This window comes from Erithacus rubecula, assembly GCF_903797595.1.
Source record: "Erithacus rubecula genome assembly, chromosome: 17".
Lineage (NCBI taxonomy): Eukaryota > Metazoa > Chordata > Aves > Passeriformes > Muscicapidae > Erithacus > Erithacus rubecula.
In genome coordinates, this window is record NC_136669.1 from 13408328 (window position 1) to 13429464 (window position 21137).

A 21137-nucleotide genomic window follows, 5' to 3' on the forward strand; every position below is an offset into this window, starting at 1 on the left:
GAAACCATCTTTTGTCTCTTCCTCACCATTCCAGTAACTTGTTACTTGAAAAGTAGTAACCAAGAACCCACAGTTTTTGTTATGATCAGCTCAAATAAAAGATTTGGACTCCTATACACTGTCTGCTTTCCCTGCTGTTCCTCAAGATCATCTGAAAAATGCACTGTAAAATTCTCTCTTTCAAAGAAGGTCAGCATGGTCTTTCTCTTTAGCTCCTTGGCAAAGGCTCAAATCCCCAAGAAAATTCTTCCTTTCAGCTTGCTCAAGGTTTCTCTGTGCTCTGTTAATCTTAACAGGCAGGGATTAGAGTATGAAACTGTTTGTGTAGGAGAAAATCCCTGTTTATTAAATGTTCGTTCCAACATTACAGGGACTTCTGAAGGCAACAGGCTGTAGGGTTTCCCTGAGAACTGGAGGCTTGGTGTGGAGTTTCCTCTCATCAAGAGACAAGGAAGCTCCAGGGGCTGTCCAAGGATATGATTAAGCATCATTAACCTTCCCTAAAGACAGGGCACATGAGTGCAGCATGTGGTGTGGGAAGGGAACAGAGATGGGTAGAGGGAGCTCATGGCTCTTCTTCCCAAGAGAGCTGAGGCTGCAAGGAAGCCTTGGGAATCAAATGCCACAGCAACTTTGTGCATGTGGCTGCTGTTTGAGCTTTCAGTTGAACAGATATCCCAGACTTACTGACATCCATAACACAGCTCCCATCTGTGGCTGAGCAATAACCAAACCAAACCCAAGCAGGGTGTGTGATTTGGGCTCCACTGCAATTCCTCCAGTGGAATTCCAGACCTCTTCCTCAGCTCTGTATACTGATCTCCACCAAGGAAGGTCAGATGACTTGCTGATTCACACACATGAAGCCAAAGCAGCTACAGTAGGAAGCAGCTGAAAGCAGGCAGTTGGTACCTAAGGACAATCCCTCTTCAGTCAGTCCCTGGAGATCCTTGCATGTGGGCAGAGGCCACCTGGGGAAGAACATCTCCTGCCTACTATCCTGGCAGCCCAGGCAGATCTCCCACATGTTCTCTGTCTTAGAGATCTCAAGCTGGTTTGAGGCAAGTCCCTGCTGACACCTCCCTCAGGGCTCAAGGGATCATGATTTTATTCTTTTCTTAGGCTGTTTCCTGGAACTCTGGCACAGAACTGCAGTGTAACACACCCTACACCCCAGTAAAGCAGGCCCTGCTTCTGAGCTTCTAGTTTAAGCATGAGACAACAGTCAAGTACAGACAGAGAGGGACAAACACAGATTAATGTAGTGCCTCAGCAGTGGCAGCAGTGCTGGCAAGTTTTTCAATCAGCTTCACCAGCGAGAAGAGCTGTAAGGCAGACGTGAAGAACAAACTCACTGTCTCACAGCATGTCTACAAAGTGACTCTCCCCAAGGAGGGAAAACATGATATTTATTTGAATATGTAACAACCAGGTAATGAGCACTGGTCCTTAGTCTGCATTTAGCTTAACATTCAGGAGGAGGGAGAGGCAACAGGCAGAACAGAGAGGCTGTGAAGGCCACGAGCAGGACGGCAAACAGGCAGAGTCTGGTGTGCCAGAGGATGTTGGTGGCTTCAGTGAGAATATCTAAGCAACAGGCAAGGAAAGCAAGTGTGGCAGCAGCATGAAGAACATGAAAGAGGCTGTTTCTGTTGGTCAGGAAAGTGACTTGAAGCTGTGAATTTGGTGACCTTGTGTCAGACTGGTGAAGCAGGAGACGCTGGTGAGACACGGAGCTTGTGTCTGCTGGTGTGAGGATGGAGAGTGGGGCAATGCTCCTTGGGCCTCCCTCTTTGGGTAACATCAGCATAGTCTGAAGAGTCCGAAGTTTAGGTCCTTCTCAGGATCAAGCAGAGCTCACATTATCAAAAATTTTGAAAATTGGAGCAGGGGGACTCTAACTAAATTTTTGAACGCAAATCAAGAACCAAAATCAAAATCAGTTCAGCTGTTTAAGAGCTTGGATAAAGGAATAGTGGTGTAAAAATAAGAAAGCCGAGGGAAGCAGAGAAATAAGTGAAAAAGGGAAGTGAGAAATACTTCAATTACCTTTGTACTGTTTTTATGCTCATCCTGACAACCATTTTGGATAGCTCCTTCATCTATGCTGACATCGCAGTGGGGAGCAAGGGTGGTACTACATGAAGGGCAAGGCTGAAATGAGACAAAAGAATTTTAGCCAGGAATGTTCTGGTGTCCTTGTAGGATGATGCAATTTGTAATTTAGTCCACTTGTATACTTGCAGCACGGTTCAAAGATAAACAAAGCTACAGAATGGGAGGCAGGGAGCAAAATTTGACTGGAACAGAACGCACCATTTCAAAAATAAATCACAGATTTGCTGTTTGCTGAAGATAAATCTAATCCAGGAAAGCTTCACTAGTGTAAGATCACAGATACACTGCAATTGCTGTGCACAGGCAAAGGATCTCCCCCCAAGAGGAATAAAACACTCTTTAATAGGAGAAGTGCAATTTTCCTGTGTGAAACCTGCCTGCAAAGGGATTTGAATGCCATTAAGAGAGAAGACAGCACAAAATGCAGCAAAATCCAGAAAAAGCATGAAACACCATGATGCATTATGAACAGTCCAGGGAAACACAAAGCAAAAAATCTGAAAGGAATAAAGGAAAATGCTTTTTCACACAGAGCCCTAAGACATGGGAGGGGAGCTCGGGCTATCCTACACTGTTAGAGCCAAATACCCAACAAATGTCACAGGGAACAAGGAAAGCAAAACCATCAGGATTTGTACTAGTTCCAAGTTGTGCCTTTTGGAAGCAACCTAAAATGTTGCACTTGAAGCTTTAAAAAGAAGCTAGTTCCTTCAAGTTAAAATGTGATCTTCATTAGGGGAATTAACCCTGGATTTGTATCTTCCAAGTTCTTCACTCTCTTCTCCAGTGCTGGCAGTGTTCAGGCAGGATCCTGCCCAGAGGGACCCTGAGCCCTCTTGGCAGCTGCTTTGCTCTGGAGATGTTCACTGTGACCAGGCTAGCCAAAGTCTGCTACTAAACATCACAGCAAATTTACCAGCAAGAACTTGAGCTTTCTGTCACAAACTCAACATCCCATGTTAATTTTGTCTGTTTGTTCTGGACATGTTCAAGCCTCTCTAGTCCAAACCCACAACTTCTGTCTTCAGGTTCACTCCCCATTTCAACGACCAGCACATTCAGTCTTTTCAGAACTAACTTTTCAACCAATGCTCCTTTTTCACCTTTGATGTTCCACCTGAAAATCCCCAGCATGTTTAATTTTCAGATGTTTCTCCCAGCCCACTCTCCCTGTGACATCTAACCATTCACCAATGCCTCTCAAAGGCTTTCATGTAGGACCTTGAGCCTCCTCAGCAGCCAGCAGACCATCCTGTCTGCTGTTCCCCAGGCTGGATGCTGAAATTACTCTGAGCTCTGAACCTGTGCAGTCTGAACAAATACTAACACAACTGAAGAAACTTTGGAGCTGCTTCTCAAATGGTTTTGTTTAAAAATAATCTCTGACTAGCTGTCATGAATGTCTTGGCCACTTGGTGGAAGGCATTACTAGATGGCCTAAAAAACAAATTGGCAGTGGGCTAACAAGCTTTACTAACTAACCCTCTAGGAGTTAGATTTAGATTTATCCATGGCAAAAGTCAGGCAATGGTGACAGAAACCAAATACCTCTAATAAAGAAATGAAGAAACCACTCCCTGTTTGATCCTGCTAATAAATCAGCAAGACCACCTCCAACACTCATCTCCTGGGGTTAAGCCAGAAGACAAAGGGCTTGGAAAAGCAGCCTGACCTTTGAGAAGAGGCAGAAGTTCCTCTCACTTTCCCCATGTGTTCAAGTCAACATCATTAACTTCCTTCTCTATTGCAGGCATTCAGAGGCTCCATGTGCTGTGACCTCAGTGCCATGAATAAAACATTAATGCACTTCCAGCAAACACCAAGACAAGCAAAGGACTTTCTGTTTTCATACCAAGCAATCATTAAAACATTTTTACAACAGCTTATGATTCCCTGTCAAGTGATGCATGTCATAAAAGATGATAGGGAAGATAAACTGATACCAAAACCACTTAGGCAGGGTAGAATGTTTTCATTCAAAAAGCCACCTGCTATTATAGATTTACTCAGAGTTTTTACCCTCTGTGTTCACCATTTTATGAATGTAAACACATCTTATTGACATTCAAACTGCAACAAGGTTTGCAGTTAAATGAACTACAGATACACCAGAGGAGGAAATACAATTCCTTTCATGGATCAATTACTGTTGCACTCTCCCTCCTGACTTTCCTTTACAGATCTTGTCCTCTAGAACATCCGTTCAAGCCCAAAATGTGAAAGTCATCCTCTGCATCCAATATAGCCACTTATTCCCTTTAAAATAAAAATATTTCAACTTGCCTGTAATTTTTCCTCTCCTACTTAAGTCTCTTTTGCAGAGCTGGAGTCATCTCCTCCTACACTGACACCATTTACAGCTTTGTATTTAAAACAGTCGGCATGTAAGTCATGATTCTTTTGCAAATTATTATCTCCAGACCCTACCAGCAAGCTGCAGGCTGGAAAAAAACCCTCACGAAAAACCCAAAAGCTGTAAAAAAGAAACCCACTCCTTTTCAAAAACTGTGCATGATCTGTGATCAAATTGCAGTGGTACCTTGTGGGGGTTTTTAACATACATATATTTTTAAAGCAAAAGAGAGGCAATTTAGATCAGATATAAGGAAGAAATTTTTTACAATGGGACTGGTGAAACACTGGCATAGGTTTGCCCAGTGAGGTGGTGGCTGCCCCAGCCTGGAAGTGTCTAAGGTTGGACAGGGTTTGGAGCAACCTGGGATAGTGGAAGGCATCCCTTCCATGGCATGGGGTGGAACCAGATGGGCTTTGAGGTCCTTCCAACCCAAACTATCCCATGATTCTGTGATTCTCTCCAGCAGAGAGAAAGCTGGTGCACATTACCCTCAAGAGCATGCTGTGGATTCAGGAATCCCCAGCTCAGGCTGTGCTGGGAGGGGTGGGGATGCTCCACACTCCTGTGCTGCCACTACAGCCACAGAAGAGGTTTTGAAGCCAGTGCTCACACAGCTGCTCTGATGTGGCTTCTGCATCCAGCAGCCAGATGCTCATGGAATCCCAGGGAAACCTGGGGCTGGGCTCATCCAGAATTCACTGCAGCATCAGAGCACTGGGGCAAAGCTCAGGAATCCCAGCTGGGAGGAAATCCCTGGCCAGAGCTGGAGTGCTGAGGGTGATGAGTAAAGCCAGACACCTCTAGACACAAACTCTGCAGTAGCTGTAGCACAACAGGGTACCCAAGGCAGCTGGATCTGAGCTGGCACTTGGCTGAGATGCTCTTCTGAGCAGCTTCTTTTCATTTCTCCTTCTCTCACTCACAGCCATGCTGGTACTTTTGCACTCTACAGACTTTCACTCAGCAATTAAACATTTCAGGAGCCAGGAGCTGGACTGCAATGATCCTTGTGAATCCTTTCCACTCAGGATATTCTAAATAGCAATTAGCACCCAGCAATAGCCCCAGAGCAGAAATTTAGGGACAAAGCATGGCAGGGCAGCAATGTGTTCCACATCACATCCCAGCTGTTCAGGAAGAGTGGTGCAGCTGTACCTGCCCTTCTGCAAGGTAAATCACCCTAATTTTAGAAAACACATCAGAGAGGTGATCCTAAACACCCCTCATTTTAGAAAACACATCACAGAGGTGATCCTTAACCACAGACTTCATTTTGCACCTGGATCCTTTTAACAGGTACCACCCCAAGTTTGTACATAACAATGTTATCAAGCCCCAGCTGCAGGTGGGTCAGTCCCATCCTTCACTGCAGTTTCATTCCTCAGTCACAGCCTCCTCTGCTGTCTGACATTCCCAAGGCATCCTCACTGTCTCTCAGAACAGCAGCCACAGCTTCACTGCTTGGCTTCATCCCTCCTCTCTCCCTTCTGCTGCACACAGGCAGCTCAGCAATCCTGCTCCACTTGGCACATTCTTCTTCCTTCACTGCTTGAAATGAAGGAGTTTCTGTCACTGCCACACCTGGATCTCTGCACAACCCCACCCTGGGCAGCACTCCCAGGTTTATCTGTACAGTTCCCCCCAACTCCAAGATGGATTTTCCTGCCTTATTTGCTGTTGCCTTCACTGAAAGGCAAGAGGGAGCTGGAAAGATGGTGCCAGCAGGATGCCAAATATATTCTTTCTTACACAGGAGAAGGAATAGAAACATATCACCAGCAACTTGGATGCTGTCAAACCACACTCAGTGAATATTTTAGAGAGGGATAAAGATGGCTACAGCTCTCTTCTGTAGTTAAACATCCCAGGCCTGTTCTCTAAGGAGCTCACTCAACTTTGGACCATCTCTTTGGGTCAGTCCTCCAGCTGATCTCACCTGTAATCCAGGGTTTTTACTTCAAATCTTAAAACTGGGAGCAGAGGCAGGGTAAAGGTGCCCTACTCATGCTCTCCTAATCCAGGAAAAAAAAAAAAAAAAAAAAAAAAAAAAAAAAAAGAAGCAGTAAAACAAAGTAGCACGAAAACTATCCCCACATCAACTCTGTCAGCTGAGTCTCAAACCTGCATTGAAGAGCTTCAGTCAGAACTGACCATACTGAAGTGTAAGAACAGGGACCTGCAGATGGCCATCCCTGGCTCTGCCATTTGTGCCCACCTCAGGCAGCCCAGGAGAAAGGATTCTCAGCTCAAATGAAAAGTGAGAATAGACATCTGTTGTTTGGGAAATCTGTTCTGAGATGGAAGATGGAGAGTAACAGCAAAGCTCTGAAGCAATACACATTGTTTCACAGATTTCCTTGTCAAGAGATCTTGTGAGAGGTGTGAACATAACAAAGTGTCATCATTCCTCCAAGCTGAATCCATACAAATCATTGCCCTCAGCTCCAGATATAGGTTTCTAGAGCAAGCAGATAAACCTATCTCCCAACCCACCAGAGCATTTTCTCCCACCACAAAAACAATCCAATTATCTTTTCCTGGGACATCTGTTGAAAACTCCTGAAAAGGCTCACAGGTACATGACCTTCATGACAGAAGAATGCCAGAAGCAGCAAAAGCAGAAAATCACAGAAGTTACAGTAACTGCATAAATCATATTTTTTCCCCCCACCCCCCACAAAATCCAGACCATTGAAAAATCATCAGTGACCTCTCAGTCCTGAAACATAAATAGAAATATTTACTTGAAACCACTTTTGAAAGTGCTCACCTTATTTTAGAGATTGTTTGCCCAATGAGGAGCGTGGCATTTGACTTGGTAAATTTTTCCACCCTCAAACTCTGTTTTGTCACTCTGTGTGTAACAGCCATACATATGTAAATATGCAAAGCAGTGCATAAACAAGCCTGTAAGGTTTCCCCATCCCTGCTTTGAGAGGACAGCTCACCTTGGGTTTCTCCAGCTGTTTGCTTGCCTTGCTGGGGTCGCTGGAGTTCTCTGCTGATGATGGTCCTGGTGTCCTGGCTCCATCTGCAGACTCCAAACCAGGAAGCAATGCCTGAGAACAGCTGCACTGGGGCTCCTTCACCTTCTGACCCGAGATCAGATAGGTCTTCAAACCTACAGGAAATAGAAATAACCAGTCAGAAGTACAGAAAGACAGAGACAACACTCCTTTGGGCTTCTCAGACACAGTGACTACCATAGCACTGCCAAGGTTCAGGAATACAGCACACAAAATAGACAGTGGCTGGGAAAAATGACCACAATATGTTCTGTGCAAAGTGGTGGCAAATAGGGTTACCCAAATCTGGTGTTCCAGACACAAGAGGTGACTCCAACACACAGCAACATGTACTCTCTTTATTCCATTTTCACTCATGTACTTCTGATGAACACAGCTAAGACCTTATGTATTTGCTTCTAAGTTGTAATTTGAGCTTTCACTTTAACCCTTTACTTCTGGAAAGGATCTGCAGCCTGATTTTCACTGATATCTGTATTAATATTCTACTTCTGAAAAACCAGCCTGTACTCCTTCATTTGCCAGAGAGATGTCGTGAACATTACTTAGTGCTGGTAGCACATTGAGAAAGGAAATGGCATTTAAGTGCTAGAAATTCTGATGGGTTTTCATAGTTAGTGCAGACTTCACATTTTTAAAGAACAAAATCAATCTCCCTCTCTCGCACGTACACCCACACACGCCCTCTGCAACTGGTGTATGAATTGAAGCATAATTGGAAAGCAGATCCAATATTAAAGGCCAGGCTGGTAAATAGCAGGTTGTATCAAGCTGAGCTGTATCAAAAACCTGCTCAAAAAATGAAAGATTGGAATTTCATTTAACATATCACTTCTTTTACTTCCTTGAACTTGGCGCTGTGGTGTTCTGGGCTATTTCTAGACACAAAGCCTGAGAAGGAGCTCTTAATCACAGCTTTCTGAATTCCCAGGAGTTCATTTGATTGCCACTGCATGGGCAATGTCCTGCTCAGCATGGAGGGGCACCAATCCCCCAAAAAGGGTGGAGTGTCCCAGCATGCAGAAGGGCAAAGCGCTCGTTTTTCTGTGGTACCAGAGCCCACATTCCCAGGGATGCTGTCCCAAACCCTCCCTGTCCCAGGCTGCTGGGATGGCTGCTGGGTCCCATCTGGGTCAGCTCTGAATCCCCTCCCTGACCCTGAGACTTGGCTCCCAGTGCAGCCAGACACGGCTGGCACAGCCATCGACCCGTTCAACCGGCTCCACCCACAGCTGCAAATGAATGTGTCAGGTTGCAGTGGAAGAGAGCAGGTCCCTGCTCCCTCTGATTGGGTCACTCTCTCATACCCTCCTTCACAGACAGAAAATCATATTCCATAAACCTTGCTTTAGGTCTGTCATACACAACACAGACTGTACGTGGCCAAAACCTTTCCAATACAAATAATTCAGGCACTCTAAGAGCAATTTTGCAGTTTCTCTCTTTATTCCACTCGTAGCTTCAGCTCCTGAACATGACAAGCAGCACAGAAAGCCACATCCCTACCCACCATGTCCCCCTGGGGCTCCAAAGCTGCTGGGAAAGCTCTGCTGCTCTCACACAGAGCTCCAGAGCCAGGCACACTTGCTGGCATCTCAGAGATGTTACGCCACAGCCAATCTTTATTTTTATATCATTTATAGTAGTGCTCAGATTTTATTTGGCAGTGCTGCTTAATAAAATCCTGACTGCTGCTGGCTTCCAGATGTAGGGCTCTTTCCTTCAAACTTCTGCTGATGGGGGCTGTTGTTTGAGGAATTCACCACAATCAGCTCACAATTATATGTTTACTGTGGTAAAGGCTGGAGCATTAACTGACTACTCCTATTTTTAAAAGCTACCTTAAAGCAACAGAAGTAATTTCCCTATTTCTATTATTCCTCCATTTTTTTTCCTAAACAAACATATTTTCTTTGTTTATTGTACTTTTGAAAAGGTGCTTTTTATGTCTTACTGTGCTGTGCAGCAAAATTATTTTGTCAATCTTGTTGCATGCAGTAAAATTATCTCCAGTTTGAGTTTCAAACTGAGGAAAAGGGGGAAAGGCACACCAGACACTGCAAATGGATTTGGGACAGCAGAATCCAGCCTTGCCCCAGGCTGAAACATCAGCTCCTTGATCCCACTCCCCACCTTGTCCTCTCCATCCCTGCAAACCCACCAGCCCATAGCACATCAACAGCAGCCACTTTAAAGTGGCCCCAGGCTTTAAAGTTGGCTAAAATGTTTGGTTATTGGAATCTCTTTATTCCCTCCTTGTGCTCCCCAGCCCCACCACATCCCTGCATAAGGAACATCACTCAAAAGGGGTAATTTGAATTGGGATAGAGAAAAATCAATATCCTGCACACGTTTTGTATGGAGACAACAGGAGAGAAAGAAGGAGAAAAAGGTTATTTTTGTAAAGTTTTGGAAAATGAAGAGGTGTAAAAACCTTCAATCTTTACAAAACTTTACTAACATGGCCTAGCTAATACTTTGTTATTAAATCCTTATGATGGGAAAACTCCATTTGCTACAGGGTTCCTTGGAACTCTGTGACATTTCACAAAGCACCTCCTAGGCTGAGTCTGAAATAAAAAAAGGTCATTAATTGAGTAGAACTGTACTGATGTAACTAAAATGCATCCATTGGGAATAGTGTTCTTCCTCCTTTGACATCTCCAGGGAATCAGTGCAACCAACACTGTCATTTTGCACACAAGCAGTGTAGAGAGTGAGAAACATCTGCAGCAGCAGGTTTAAATCAATTAAGTAACATCACAATAAGAAATGAATAAATAGAGGAGCTGCTATTTGATGTGAAAATGCAATTTTTGGTGCGTGTTGCTGTGCAACGAAATAAGTCAAGACATGGCAATGCAGAAAGTGATATGAAGTGCTTGTAGTGCTATTTATAAAGGCCAAGATCAATCTTGTACTCACTTCCTTCCCCAAAATTTATCCAAAATAAATGCTGAAGCACAACCTCAAAGTGCCTTACAGCAAATCTGTCCTCTGGCAAGCTTTAACCTGCAATTCTGCTTTTTCCAGAGGTGGCTCTTGGAAGCAAAGGCAGGAAATAGGCTAAAACAACCCCCATAAACCAACTTAACACAGTTGTATTTTCTGCCCTGGGAAAAAAATAAGCTCTCTTGTGTTTCTCTGAGGAACACAAACCATTCCCTTCACTGCTCTTCAAGGTCTGAAATTCTGTAAGTTTTATAAAGAATAACAGCTCCTGAACACTGAGCCAAAACACTCATTGCTTGACTTCATCTACTTTGAATATTGACATGGCAGTGTTTGTAAAGTGTATTTTTGACAAAATAATAACAGATGAGGTCTTCATAGAACAACTGTGGGTTTCTTAGTCCTACTACTGTGGAATTTTAGAAGCATTAGTGAAGTCTCTGTACTTGGCTCAGTTCTTCAGACTGCCTTCCTTTGATCCATGGCATTTCTCTGAGCTTAGAAAAACAGAAAACCACCCCAACCAGTAAAAAACACTCCTAATAACAACAACAACAACAAAAAATCATATGCATGTGCTCACACACAAATTATTTTCCGTATGCACAAAAATAAACAAGAGTTATTATAAATAAGGCTGTGTGTAAACATCCCAGGCTTCCCCCAGGTTCTGTGGCGTGAGAAAAGCTGGTGGCTGCAGAGCAAAGGGAATTCAGGAGCACAGGGAGAGGCTGGAGCCTCCTGCCCATCCCCACAACACCCTGTTTGTCTCTTCTTCAGGAAATGAGGGATTAATACAAATACTAATAAGAAATTCTTCGATAAAATATTCAAGTTTCAATTTTTGATGCTTCGCCTCTTTGGAACTGAACATTTTAACCCTCTGTTGATAGCAGACAAGGAAATTTCTTTAGCAAATATTTTTACACTTCTCATGTCTCTGTGTAAAGAAATACAAATTCTTTTGAAATCTTTTACAGCACTGATTTGAAGAGATACCAAAAGCAATGACAATTTCAGTCATGGCCTTACTGATTAATTTAATCAAAATATAATCCAAATTTTCTTATCTATCCCTGCTCCTCCCTCCATGGATCACTTCACCTTTTTAGCTGCAGTATGGGCAGTTTGAGCATCCTTTCTGATTAAGTGCTTGCCAGTACACAGCCCTCTGTGCTGGGAGACAGCAATATTCCTTATACTGATGGAATAAAATCCAAATTGTAGTGATTACAACCCCTTTGACCAAACAGCTTTACATTAATGCTGCTCTAACACTGTTTAACCTGCCATGATTTCCCTTGCAGTCTCCTTGCTTTAACTGTTTAATCATCTCTCAGGCCTGGTCTGAGCTCCTTTCTGAACTGATGGGTAACTCATTTCTGGGTTGTGCTTTTCTGAAATCCATCAGCTTTTTGCTTTCTCTTTTTAGAAAGACAATAAAAAGTTTTCTCCACAACTTTTAAAGACATCTTTGCACTTTACCAAAAACCTGGGAGTGAAAAAACTGATATTCAGGCACTGCCACTCCAGGGAAAGGAAACACAGACTTATGGTGAGGTTTTCTCACACAATAAAAGATGCTGCTACACAATTTCATTAGACTGACTTGGTCTGTAAAATAAATTATTAACTGTGATTTCTGGAATGTAACATGACTGTCAAATAATAACTAAAAAAAATCCCAGTGATGTATCACTTCTAAATGCAGTCTTTTTTTTTTTTTTTTTTTTTTTTTTTAATCTCACTTTTCTGTGCTGGTTGTTTGGGTTTTTTTTTTTGCCTTGTCAAAGCTCAAATGATTTTTCAGGCTCTAACCAAAATCCATGCAAGAAATAATACAGTCTAGGAGCTTTAGTATCCTTTGGGTCCAAGCAGCTGCTGAACCTAAAGATGATTTTTAGTAGCAAATATTCTCCCTCATTCCTAAAGTTCAACAGTTGCCAAATCTGGATTTATGGGGACTGTTTTCTCACTTTATTAGAGGCACTTTGCACAGGGACTTCACACAAACCTCTTCCTTCCTCCCAGCAAAACACTCTCATTTACTGAATTGGGAACTGGGATTTTACATAAACCACAACAAAAAACCTGTTGTCTTGTCACTACTCAAGGTTTAGTTTGGGAATCAGAGAAATTTTTTCAAAGAAAGGGTTGTCAGGCACTGGAAGGGGCTGCCCAGGAGGGGGTGGAGCCCCCACCCCCAGGTATTTCAAGAAATGACTGGACATGGCACTGAGTGTGTGGCTGATCCTGGGGGTCATTCCAACCTAAGAGATTGTGTGATTTTGTGAATGACTCCTCTGCCAGTGTTTCCTGGGCACCAGAGCCCAGCCTGCCCCTCACCCTGGCTGACCCCAGGGGCAGCAGCAGGGGCTGGGGATGCAGGGCTGCACAGGAGCCCTGTCCTGTCCTGCACAGCTCCTTCCTCTCCTCCTCCTCTCAAAGCAACCTGCCAGCCACCCAGCAATTGCTTCACTTAATTAATGAAGGCTTTTATGTTCATTCTTATAACCCCATAAAATGCTTACCAAATTCTACTCCTTCTGCACAATGGATGGGTGTGTGTATCATCACACACAGCAGTTCACTGAACACTTCAAAATCAAATACAGCATAAAGACATCCCATCCCCACATCATCATATCCATTCTTGAAATACAGTAAGGGAAATACTAGTAAACACAATGAACCTGAATGCTTTGATGAAGGCTGTACAGAATGACATGAAAAAAAATTGTGAGTTTTTTTTCTTTTTCCTATTTTAAAGCCCTAAAAACACTCCTAAGTGAATTCCAGCTTTTTATCTCCAGATATTTCGGTGATAAAGCTGGAAGCCAGAATCACACCACTGTCTTTTATACAACAGGCTTTGTACTGCTCACACTGCAGGACTACACAAAAGGACACTGGATGGCTCCATAAAAATTTAATTTATTTTCCCCAACCTGCAAAGCAATGAAACAAGTCCCACCCTCTAACCCACAGAAACCACTTCCAGCTCAATGCAAATAAAAGCATGTAACCCAAAACACCTGGATTCCAAACAAGCCTACCTGGAAAAGCATTTGAATGCATGGAGCAACATTTCCAGTGGCTAAAATGAGAAAAAAAATCTCTGAGCCAACTTGCTATCTTAGGTCTCTGGAAAGCAGAAAGAAGGATAATAAGAAACAGAACTTTACAGACTGGGAAGACAAAAGAAACTCAAAAAAGCCAAAACCCCAAACCTATCCTCATAATCTCCAAGGAAGAGCTGCAAAGAACCAGAGAAACCAGAGGCATCTTCTGTAATATGGAAAACTGCTGTTTTCCTTATGCCTCCTTTGTTTAGCAAAATACTTATTTTTGATCTTTAGATCATCTAACAGACAACAGTGGGTTTGGAAAACATTGATCAACAACATATGTGTAATTTTGGTATTCAACATCTGCCAGTTTTAAGTGGGGAACCCCAGACCCAAACCCACAATTTACATTTATAACTAAGCTGTAGAAAGGAAATTGCAGGCTGGTGGTCCATCCTTCTTCAGTCTCTTTTATCTTCTTCTCACCTGGGTGAGATAAAAAAACCCAGCCAAAGAAAAAACACAGCAGAAAAAAGCCTGGGCAAACCCAGCACTGACATGCAGCTCAAACACACCAGTCCAGCTGCCAATGCTGGCTCAGGAATAAATATATATTTGATTTTTTCTTTAATTATTTTTTTTAAACTCCCCTGGCAGATGAAAAACAGGCTGAAGAGAGACTGATCCCTAGCCTGGGCTTTAAAAGTTCCCTTATTTACGTTCAGTTCCTACCAGCTCTGCTGGTGCCTGAGTGAACAGCACATGAGCCTGTTCTCTGCAATGACTCTGGGGTTTTAACTTCTTTTTTCTCCTCAGTACAGATCACAGCTTGTCACCCTAATAGCAGAAAAAAGCAGGTTTAAGGAAAGGTAAGCCTGGGATTTTGCAGTCTTGCCAGGAGCAACAGTGTGCTCAGTAAGGGAAGCTTGAGGCCCAGCAAATTTACAAACAGAGAAGAGATTCTCTCTATCCTAAGGGTTCCTCACAAAACCTAGGAGACATATGATGTTCCTACATTTAAATCTAAAAAGAGGCCCTAATTCCAGCTCTAGGATATTAGGGATTAACTGATACAGATACTGTCTGGCTTTTACTGACACTGCTTAGCCCTCCTGTAAACTCTCCTGCAGTCTTGGTCACAAAAACAAATTCCATGATGCAATCCCACGCCTGAAAAGGCATCTGCTATTATTTTATTGACATTATTTTTCACATTTATGGACAATCCTTTTGCCCTCTGTGTTAATTTTAACACCCGGAAAGGAATAAGCACGATAAGAGAAAGTGAAAGGTTTGAACAATGAGGTGCCAAAACACGAGTCACCCAAGCACATGAGGGCACGGCACTTGCAGGGGGTTCCAAACATTTCAAAAATTATTATATTCCTCCCACAGAACATAATTTTTGGAAATATAAATAATAATGAATTAAAACCAGAATCTAATAAAGATACAACCACTTAGAATTCATCATGTGCTCCACTGCTGGACTGGGAATGAGGCTGAGGAGACTGCAGAGGTGGAAGAGCAGATCAAGGAGCAGCAGGGATGGAGACTGAGAGCCTCAGCCCCAGTGCAGCCACTCCCCTGCAAACTGGGAGCTGTGGATGGAGAGGTCCAGCCCGTGGGGTGGCTGCAGTGATGCAAAGCAGATGTAAATTCACTTTAGACACACACCATGCCTGTTTTGGCAGGCTCAGGACTCTGTGCCTTAAGGAAAATTGTAAGGTCATAATGCTGTAAAGTCTTTTGGAGACACTACAGAGTTGTTTTCTTCCAGTTTCTTGTTCAGGATGCAAATGTGGGTTTGGAGTTTTTTCTCCCCCTCATCATTGACAGGAAGGTTCCTCAGAGTCCAAATCCAGACAGCCATGGCCATGAACAGCCCCAAGAGCTCCCCAGTGCCAAACACAGGGTCACAGATCAGCCCCTGGGGCTCCTCCAGGGCACAAATCCATTCCATACATCCCTGTCCACACATGGAATTCCTGCTGCATGGCAGCAGCATGGAAAGCAGCAGGATGACACAGGAAACCTTGGAGACTATCTTTCCCTATGGCCCCTTCAATCCAAGTGTTTGGGCAGGATCTGTCCATGTTCCCCTGGTGAATTTGCACATTTGGGAAGTTCTGACATTCCACATTGCCCAAAGAGTGCAGCAATCCTTTGGGATATGTAGAATATACTTCCAAAACTCCCTTTTATTATAAACAAAGAAATGTTTCCAACTTAAAACTACTGTGGGAGGGAAACAAGCAATCTGAACAGGGCACAGGAGATATCTCCAAGGCAAGGACTTCAAACAGTCTATTTAAACAGCAGCTTTATAAACCAGAGATCTATGGACAGATAAGGATTTCTCAACAAGAATTCCACTGCTCTAGACAAGACAATTATACAAAGCCACAAACATCCCAGAGAGACATCATATATATTACATTTTCTTCCCACACAGTAGCTGGCACACCTCAGGAACTATGGATGGCTGCACCAGCCTCTGCTACACAGAGGCAGAATTAAAAATAAGTCAAAGAGAGGTTCTAAATGCAAGTTTTCTTAGCTCCAGGCTCTCAAGAATGGGAATTTATTCATTTTAAGCTGGAAAGGCGAGGCCAGAGTGAAAGCAGATAGAAGCTTATTAGAAATACCACCCAGGAAAATTCCACCTGGGACCAGAGGATGCCATTTATCTTTTTGATTGATATTTTAGAATTGATGAATACCAAACGTGCAGGATGGAAGAGAGGATTCCAATAAAAAACAATAGTCTGATGCAACTGCCCATGGTAAATGAGTGAGTTATTGTGGCTCTCTGGACTAACACTTTTAATAGAATCCAGATTCAATTTAAAGAGGACTTTAGAATCCTGTTTTTTACACTGCTGCAATCTCTTTGTGTTGACAGGGCTACGATCAGGCAAATTCCTTCCCTCTTGCATCATGCAGGTAGCTGGATGTGACAGCTAAATCAGCATTTTTTGGGGACCAGGGCAATCCCACAGGCAGTGCCCTCCTGCTCCAGGGACTCACAGGGAAGTAAAACTCAAAGCAGTTAAAATCCATGTGCAAAGCTGGTGGGCTCTGCATGGGGAACACAAGTACCTTCCATGTTGTTACCTTGAACAACAATTCATTAGCTTGATTAGCTTTAAGATATACTCAGAGAACATAAAAATCTGCCCTTAAGCGATCAAATTAAAAGAAGTAAATCTGCATATCTTAGATAATTCCTGCATAAAAAATACAGGGTTTTTAAAAAGTTGTATATGTCTGTGTACCAGTGTTCAAAGCAAAGGAAAAGGTCATCTGAGGTCCCCAGCACAGGAAGGACATGGACCTGTGGGGGTGAGTCCTGGAAGTCACCAAGGTCATCAGAGGGATGGAGCAGCTCTGCTTTATAGAAAGCCTAGGGGAACTGGGATTGTTCTGCATTTGGGGTGGCCTCATTGTGGCCTTCCAGGACCTGAAGGGAACCTGCAAGGAAGATGAAAGAGACCTTGGACTGGAGTGACAGGACAAGGGGGAATGCTTCCCACTGTCACAGAAGGGCAGGGTTAGATGGGTTATTGAGAAGAAATTGTTCCCTATGAGAGTGGGGAGGCCCTGGCTGTGGCTGCCCCTGGATCCCTGGAAGTGTCCAAGGTCAGGTTGGACAGGGCTTGGAGCACCAGGGATAGTGGCACCCATGGCACATTTGGGGAACAAGATGAGCTATAAGGCTCCTTCCAACCCAAACCACTCCATGACTCTGTGAGCATTTTTCCACCTGCCATCACAGCCAACCAGCACAGTTTGAAGAGTCAATGTTTATACCAAATCCTTCTTCAATACATTTTATTATTAGATCAGTTAGTAATGGTATTTCTTCCTCCACCCAAGCTCTTTGGTCAGAACTGACGAGTTACACAGTGAGCAAGCACAGCTTTGACAGAGCTTGCAAAAAAATGCTGCTCATCACACGGGCTGGAGTCAAGCATGCATATTCCAACACTTGGGAAGCCAGCAATCCCCCCCAGGATGGCTGGCTGAGGGAATCATGTGAGCACCAGGCTATTTATTCAAATTGCCTGCAAGAGCCCAGACAAACAGAAATAATGTTGCAGTAGTGAATCCAGTCGTTTCACAACTCCCCCAGCGCCCAGCCTTGTGCAATCCAAACAGGCAGTTGTAATTCCAGGTAAGTTGTTATTCATAACTTACGCACCGCTTGTTTACATGTGGTTGACAGTTTTAAACGGTTACTAATTCAGTACTGAAAAATAAAGCTAATGTAAATAAAACTGCTGCAGGAGGCACTTCAGAATAACAATATCTCCCAATGGTATAAACATTGGTGAGGTGGTGAAGAAGAAACTCTCAAGAGCAGCCACCACCTAAGTATGTATCACCATACAGCTGTATTTTAACTGGCAAGCTTGAGCCATTGAGTATTTTCAGTGTTTCTAGCTGAAAATAAGATTAATTTCAGAACCATTGCTCTTTTCATAACAGCTACTGAGTGTTGTGTCTCTCCCAAGCAGAGGATCAGCTTTTCAGTTTATTCCCCTCCTTAGGTAAAACTGTAAACAAATAACTATTCCCCAAAATAAAAACCATTTGAAAACCCAAAAACAAGGTTAAAAAGGAAATATTGCTGGAACTGTTTATCCACACAGTCAAAATGTTTCTAAAATTCCTTCCATTTCCTCTGTACAACACCGAGGCAACCTCCAGCCCTGACAGCCCCACTGGAACCGTCCCTTCCTCTCTGCACAGCAGCTGCAGATGCCAGGTTGGATGGATCCATGCTGTGGATCTCTTTCACTCAGATGGCACTAAACCCATCCTGGAGATGGACCAGGTGTTGCTACACATGGAGCAGCCCCTCCAGGCCATGGGGATGGCTGGCTGCAGGGCAGCCCTGTCAGCTGGTGCAAAGGACACTGTGCTCTTGGCTCGGCAGCAGGATGGCAAAGACATGGCCAGCTCTGTACTGGAAGAGTCTTGTCCAACAGCTGATTCAACCTCCAGAGGTTTCCAGCTTGTGCTCCTCAGGCTATGGTCTCTAAGTGTGCCAAAGCACCCAAACTTGAAGGAGTCAGGAAGGCACCACAACAAAGAATCACAGAATTGTGGAATGGTTTGGGTTGGAAGGCACCTTACAAACCACCTAGTTCCAATATCCTCCTGCCATGTGCAGGGACATCTTCACTAGACCAGTTCCAACCCAGCCTTGATCTTCCAAGACTTCTACTGCTCTCTCCCACTGGATTATTGCTCAATGGAGTTCACTGCATCTCCTATTTCCGGGAAACAACATAATGGGCAAAAAGACCCCCCAAAACTGCAAGGACAGAAAACAAATTCTCTGTTCTACAAGTAGCTGTGGAAGGGTTTCAGCCCATCCCTCAAAGCTGCCAGCATAGCAGAGCCAAACACCTGGCTCAGCAGTCAGCAGAGCTAACACACATACCTCATGCCAAGCCTTAAACTGTGTGTGCTGACCACAGGTGAACCTGTGGTCATGTGTACTCACGTCAAATGCTGGATCACTGTAGCAGCATGTACTTCAGCAGATAACATAACAGGATGGATTATAGCACAATGGATTATAAAACAATGGATTATAACATGATTCATGCCCATAAAATACAAAACGTAGGTAAGCAATTCCTTCATGCATCCAAAAGAATCCCTGATGAAACAGATACAGAGATTCATCACTTGCTACCCAATGGATTTGTCTGACCATCACTATGTCATGTCACCAAATATATCAGTGGGAATGACATTAAATATCATGCGGTTGAAGAAAATCCTCCAAATGCACATCCATTGAAGCATTCTATTGGTTCTTTTGAAATTAGTGCATCCCCACACTCCCAGCAGCAAATCTTTACCCAGTGCTGATACTCAAACCTATTTTTAAGAGTGAAGGAGATACCAGCACCACCAGACAAGCAAGTAGAAGTCCTTCAAGTGACATAAACCAAACATGGGGAAAATCAGCATTTCTGCTTCTCCAAGGTTTGAATATTCTATAAATCATCCATTATTATTCTCTGCACTTGGACCAGTTCTGGCAGTCTACTTCATACCAGAGCAAGCCCCCAACAACCAGCTCCTCGTTCAGCTCATGGCCCAGATTTGATTTCTTCATCCTTTGCAAAAACATTCTCAGACTTTGTGCTAATAACTAGCTGATTACATTTCAAACCCTCGGGCTAAAAGTTATTACTGGGGAGTGCAGGAATGTGTCTGGAATGCAAAAACAACGGGGGTGAAAAATCAGTGGGCTCTGGGCTGGTATAAATAGATAGTTTGCTGCAGAAACTCATCTCCTCTCAAAAAAACCAAACCCAAAGACAGTGCCCTGCTATCTCTTCCAGTTAATCTTACTGGAGAACTGACTCAGCCATCTCCCAGCCCTTAGGAAGAGGCATCTCCTATCTACACAAATACAATATAAATAATGTTTCTGTTGTGCTTGCATGCGAGATAGAGAACTACCCTGAGTAATCTGTTGATAAACTCACGGAAGAGACGGTAGTTTCGTGATATGTCAAATACTTCACATCTTGGAAAGAAATGGGGGAAAAGTTATTCTTAGGGAAGCTTTCTCTATGGTTGAATGGGATCAAGTTTATTGACAGAAAGTTTCTGGTATGCAAATTTACTTTGGTTCAAGCAAATTCTTACATGACCTTCCACCTGGAAATTCAAGCTGAGTATTAAACCATAAGATGATCACAGAGGTTTGCTCTCTCTTTCCACTCTCTGCAATGGAGGTTACAGCACTCAGCAAGAGAGCAGCCCTGCAAGGGCTAGAAACAGGATTTATGGGATCCATGGAAATTAGGGATCAGTCTCCCCAGCTTGGTTTTTGGGGCTTTGGGCTGCACCTGTGTAACTTACATCCCTTCTCATTTAGATGTGGAGTTAATCACTTTAAGGTAGAGAAGACACTGGGGAAAGTAAATATTTACAGGTCTCCAGAAGATGTAGAAACAACCTATTTATTTGCAGCCTTTAGGGGGAAAAAAGCTTTAAAAAACAACCTAAAGACTGGAGATCAGGTGAAAGCACAGAAACAAAGGAAATACCCCCTTCCCCTAAAAACTCTAAAAAAAAAGCTCTTTGCTGTACAAAACTGAAAGAAATCCAACAAAGACTAAATATTTCCCTAACCTCTGCATTTGCCTCTCTGATACTGCTGCCATTTGTTGCCACAACTCTGTTGGAATTGGAAGAGACAAGTCCATAGCCCAATTCCTTTGTACTTCCATAGAATCACTTGCCTAATGAAGCCTTTCATGGCTTATTTGAAGATTTAAGCATTCAAAAACAAAATTCCTCAATGAAGAATGAAGTATTTTGTGGGATTACTCTTTCCTGAGGTTATGGGATCAAGGTTTCTCAGAAATACGATGAGTCACAGAGGTTTTAGCTTACTCATCTTAAAAAGTGTGGGTTTTTTAATCTGATAACAAGCAATTCTTTTTTGCAAAAGTATTTGAGACAACTTGTTTAAATGAGAAACAGAATATGCTGTTAGTTACCCTCACACTTGTGTAAACTATTTTATGTAAAGGGAGGATTTTATAACCAACTTTTGAAATTTTTCAGCATGACCCAGAG

General features: G+C 43.3%; 1 protein-coding gene across 2 annotated transcripts in view; it reads right to left on the minus strand.

Annotated features, from left to right (window-relative positions):
• Positions 1-21137, minus strand: part of ADCY9 (adenylate cyclase 9) — an 81713-nt gene that overhangs the window by 30388 nt on the left and 30188 nt on the right. The window contains exons 2-3 of one of the 2 annotated variants that reach the window (XM_079320510.1): positions 7423-7595; positions 2050-2154 (exon numbers count right to left, since the gene is read on the minus strand). In XM_079320510.1, coding sequence (XP_079176636.1) covers positions 2050-2154; positions 7423-7595 — 278 coding nt within the window. The remainder of the gene's footprint in view (positions 1-2049; positions 2155-7422; positions 7596-21137) is intronic. The other variant, XM_079320511.1, reaches the window with a different exon arrangement.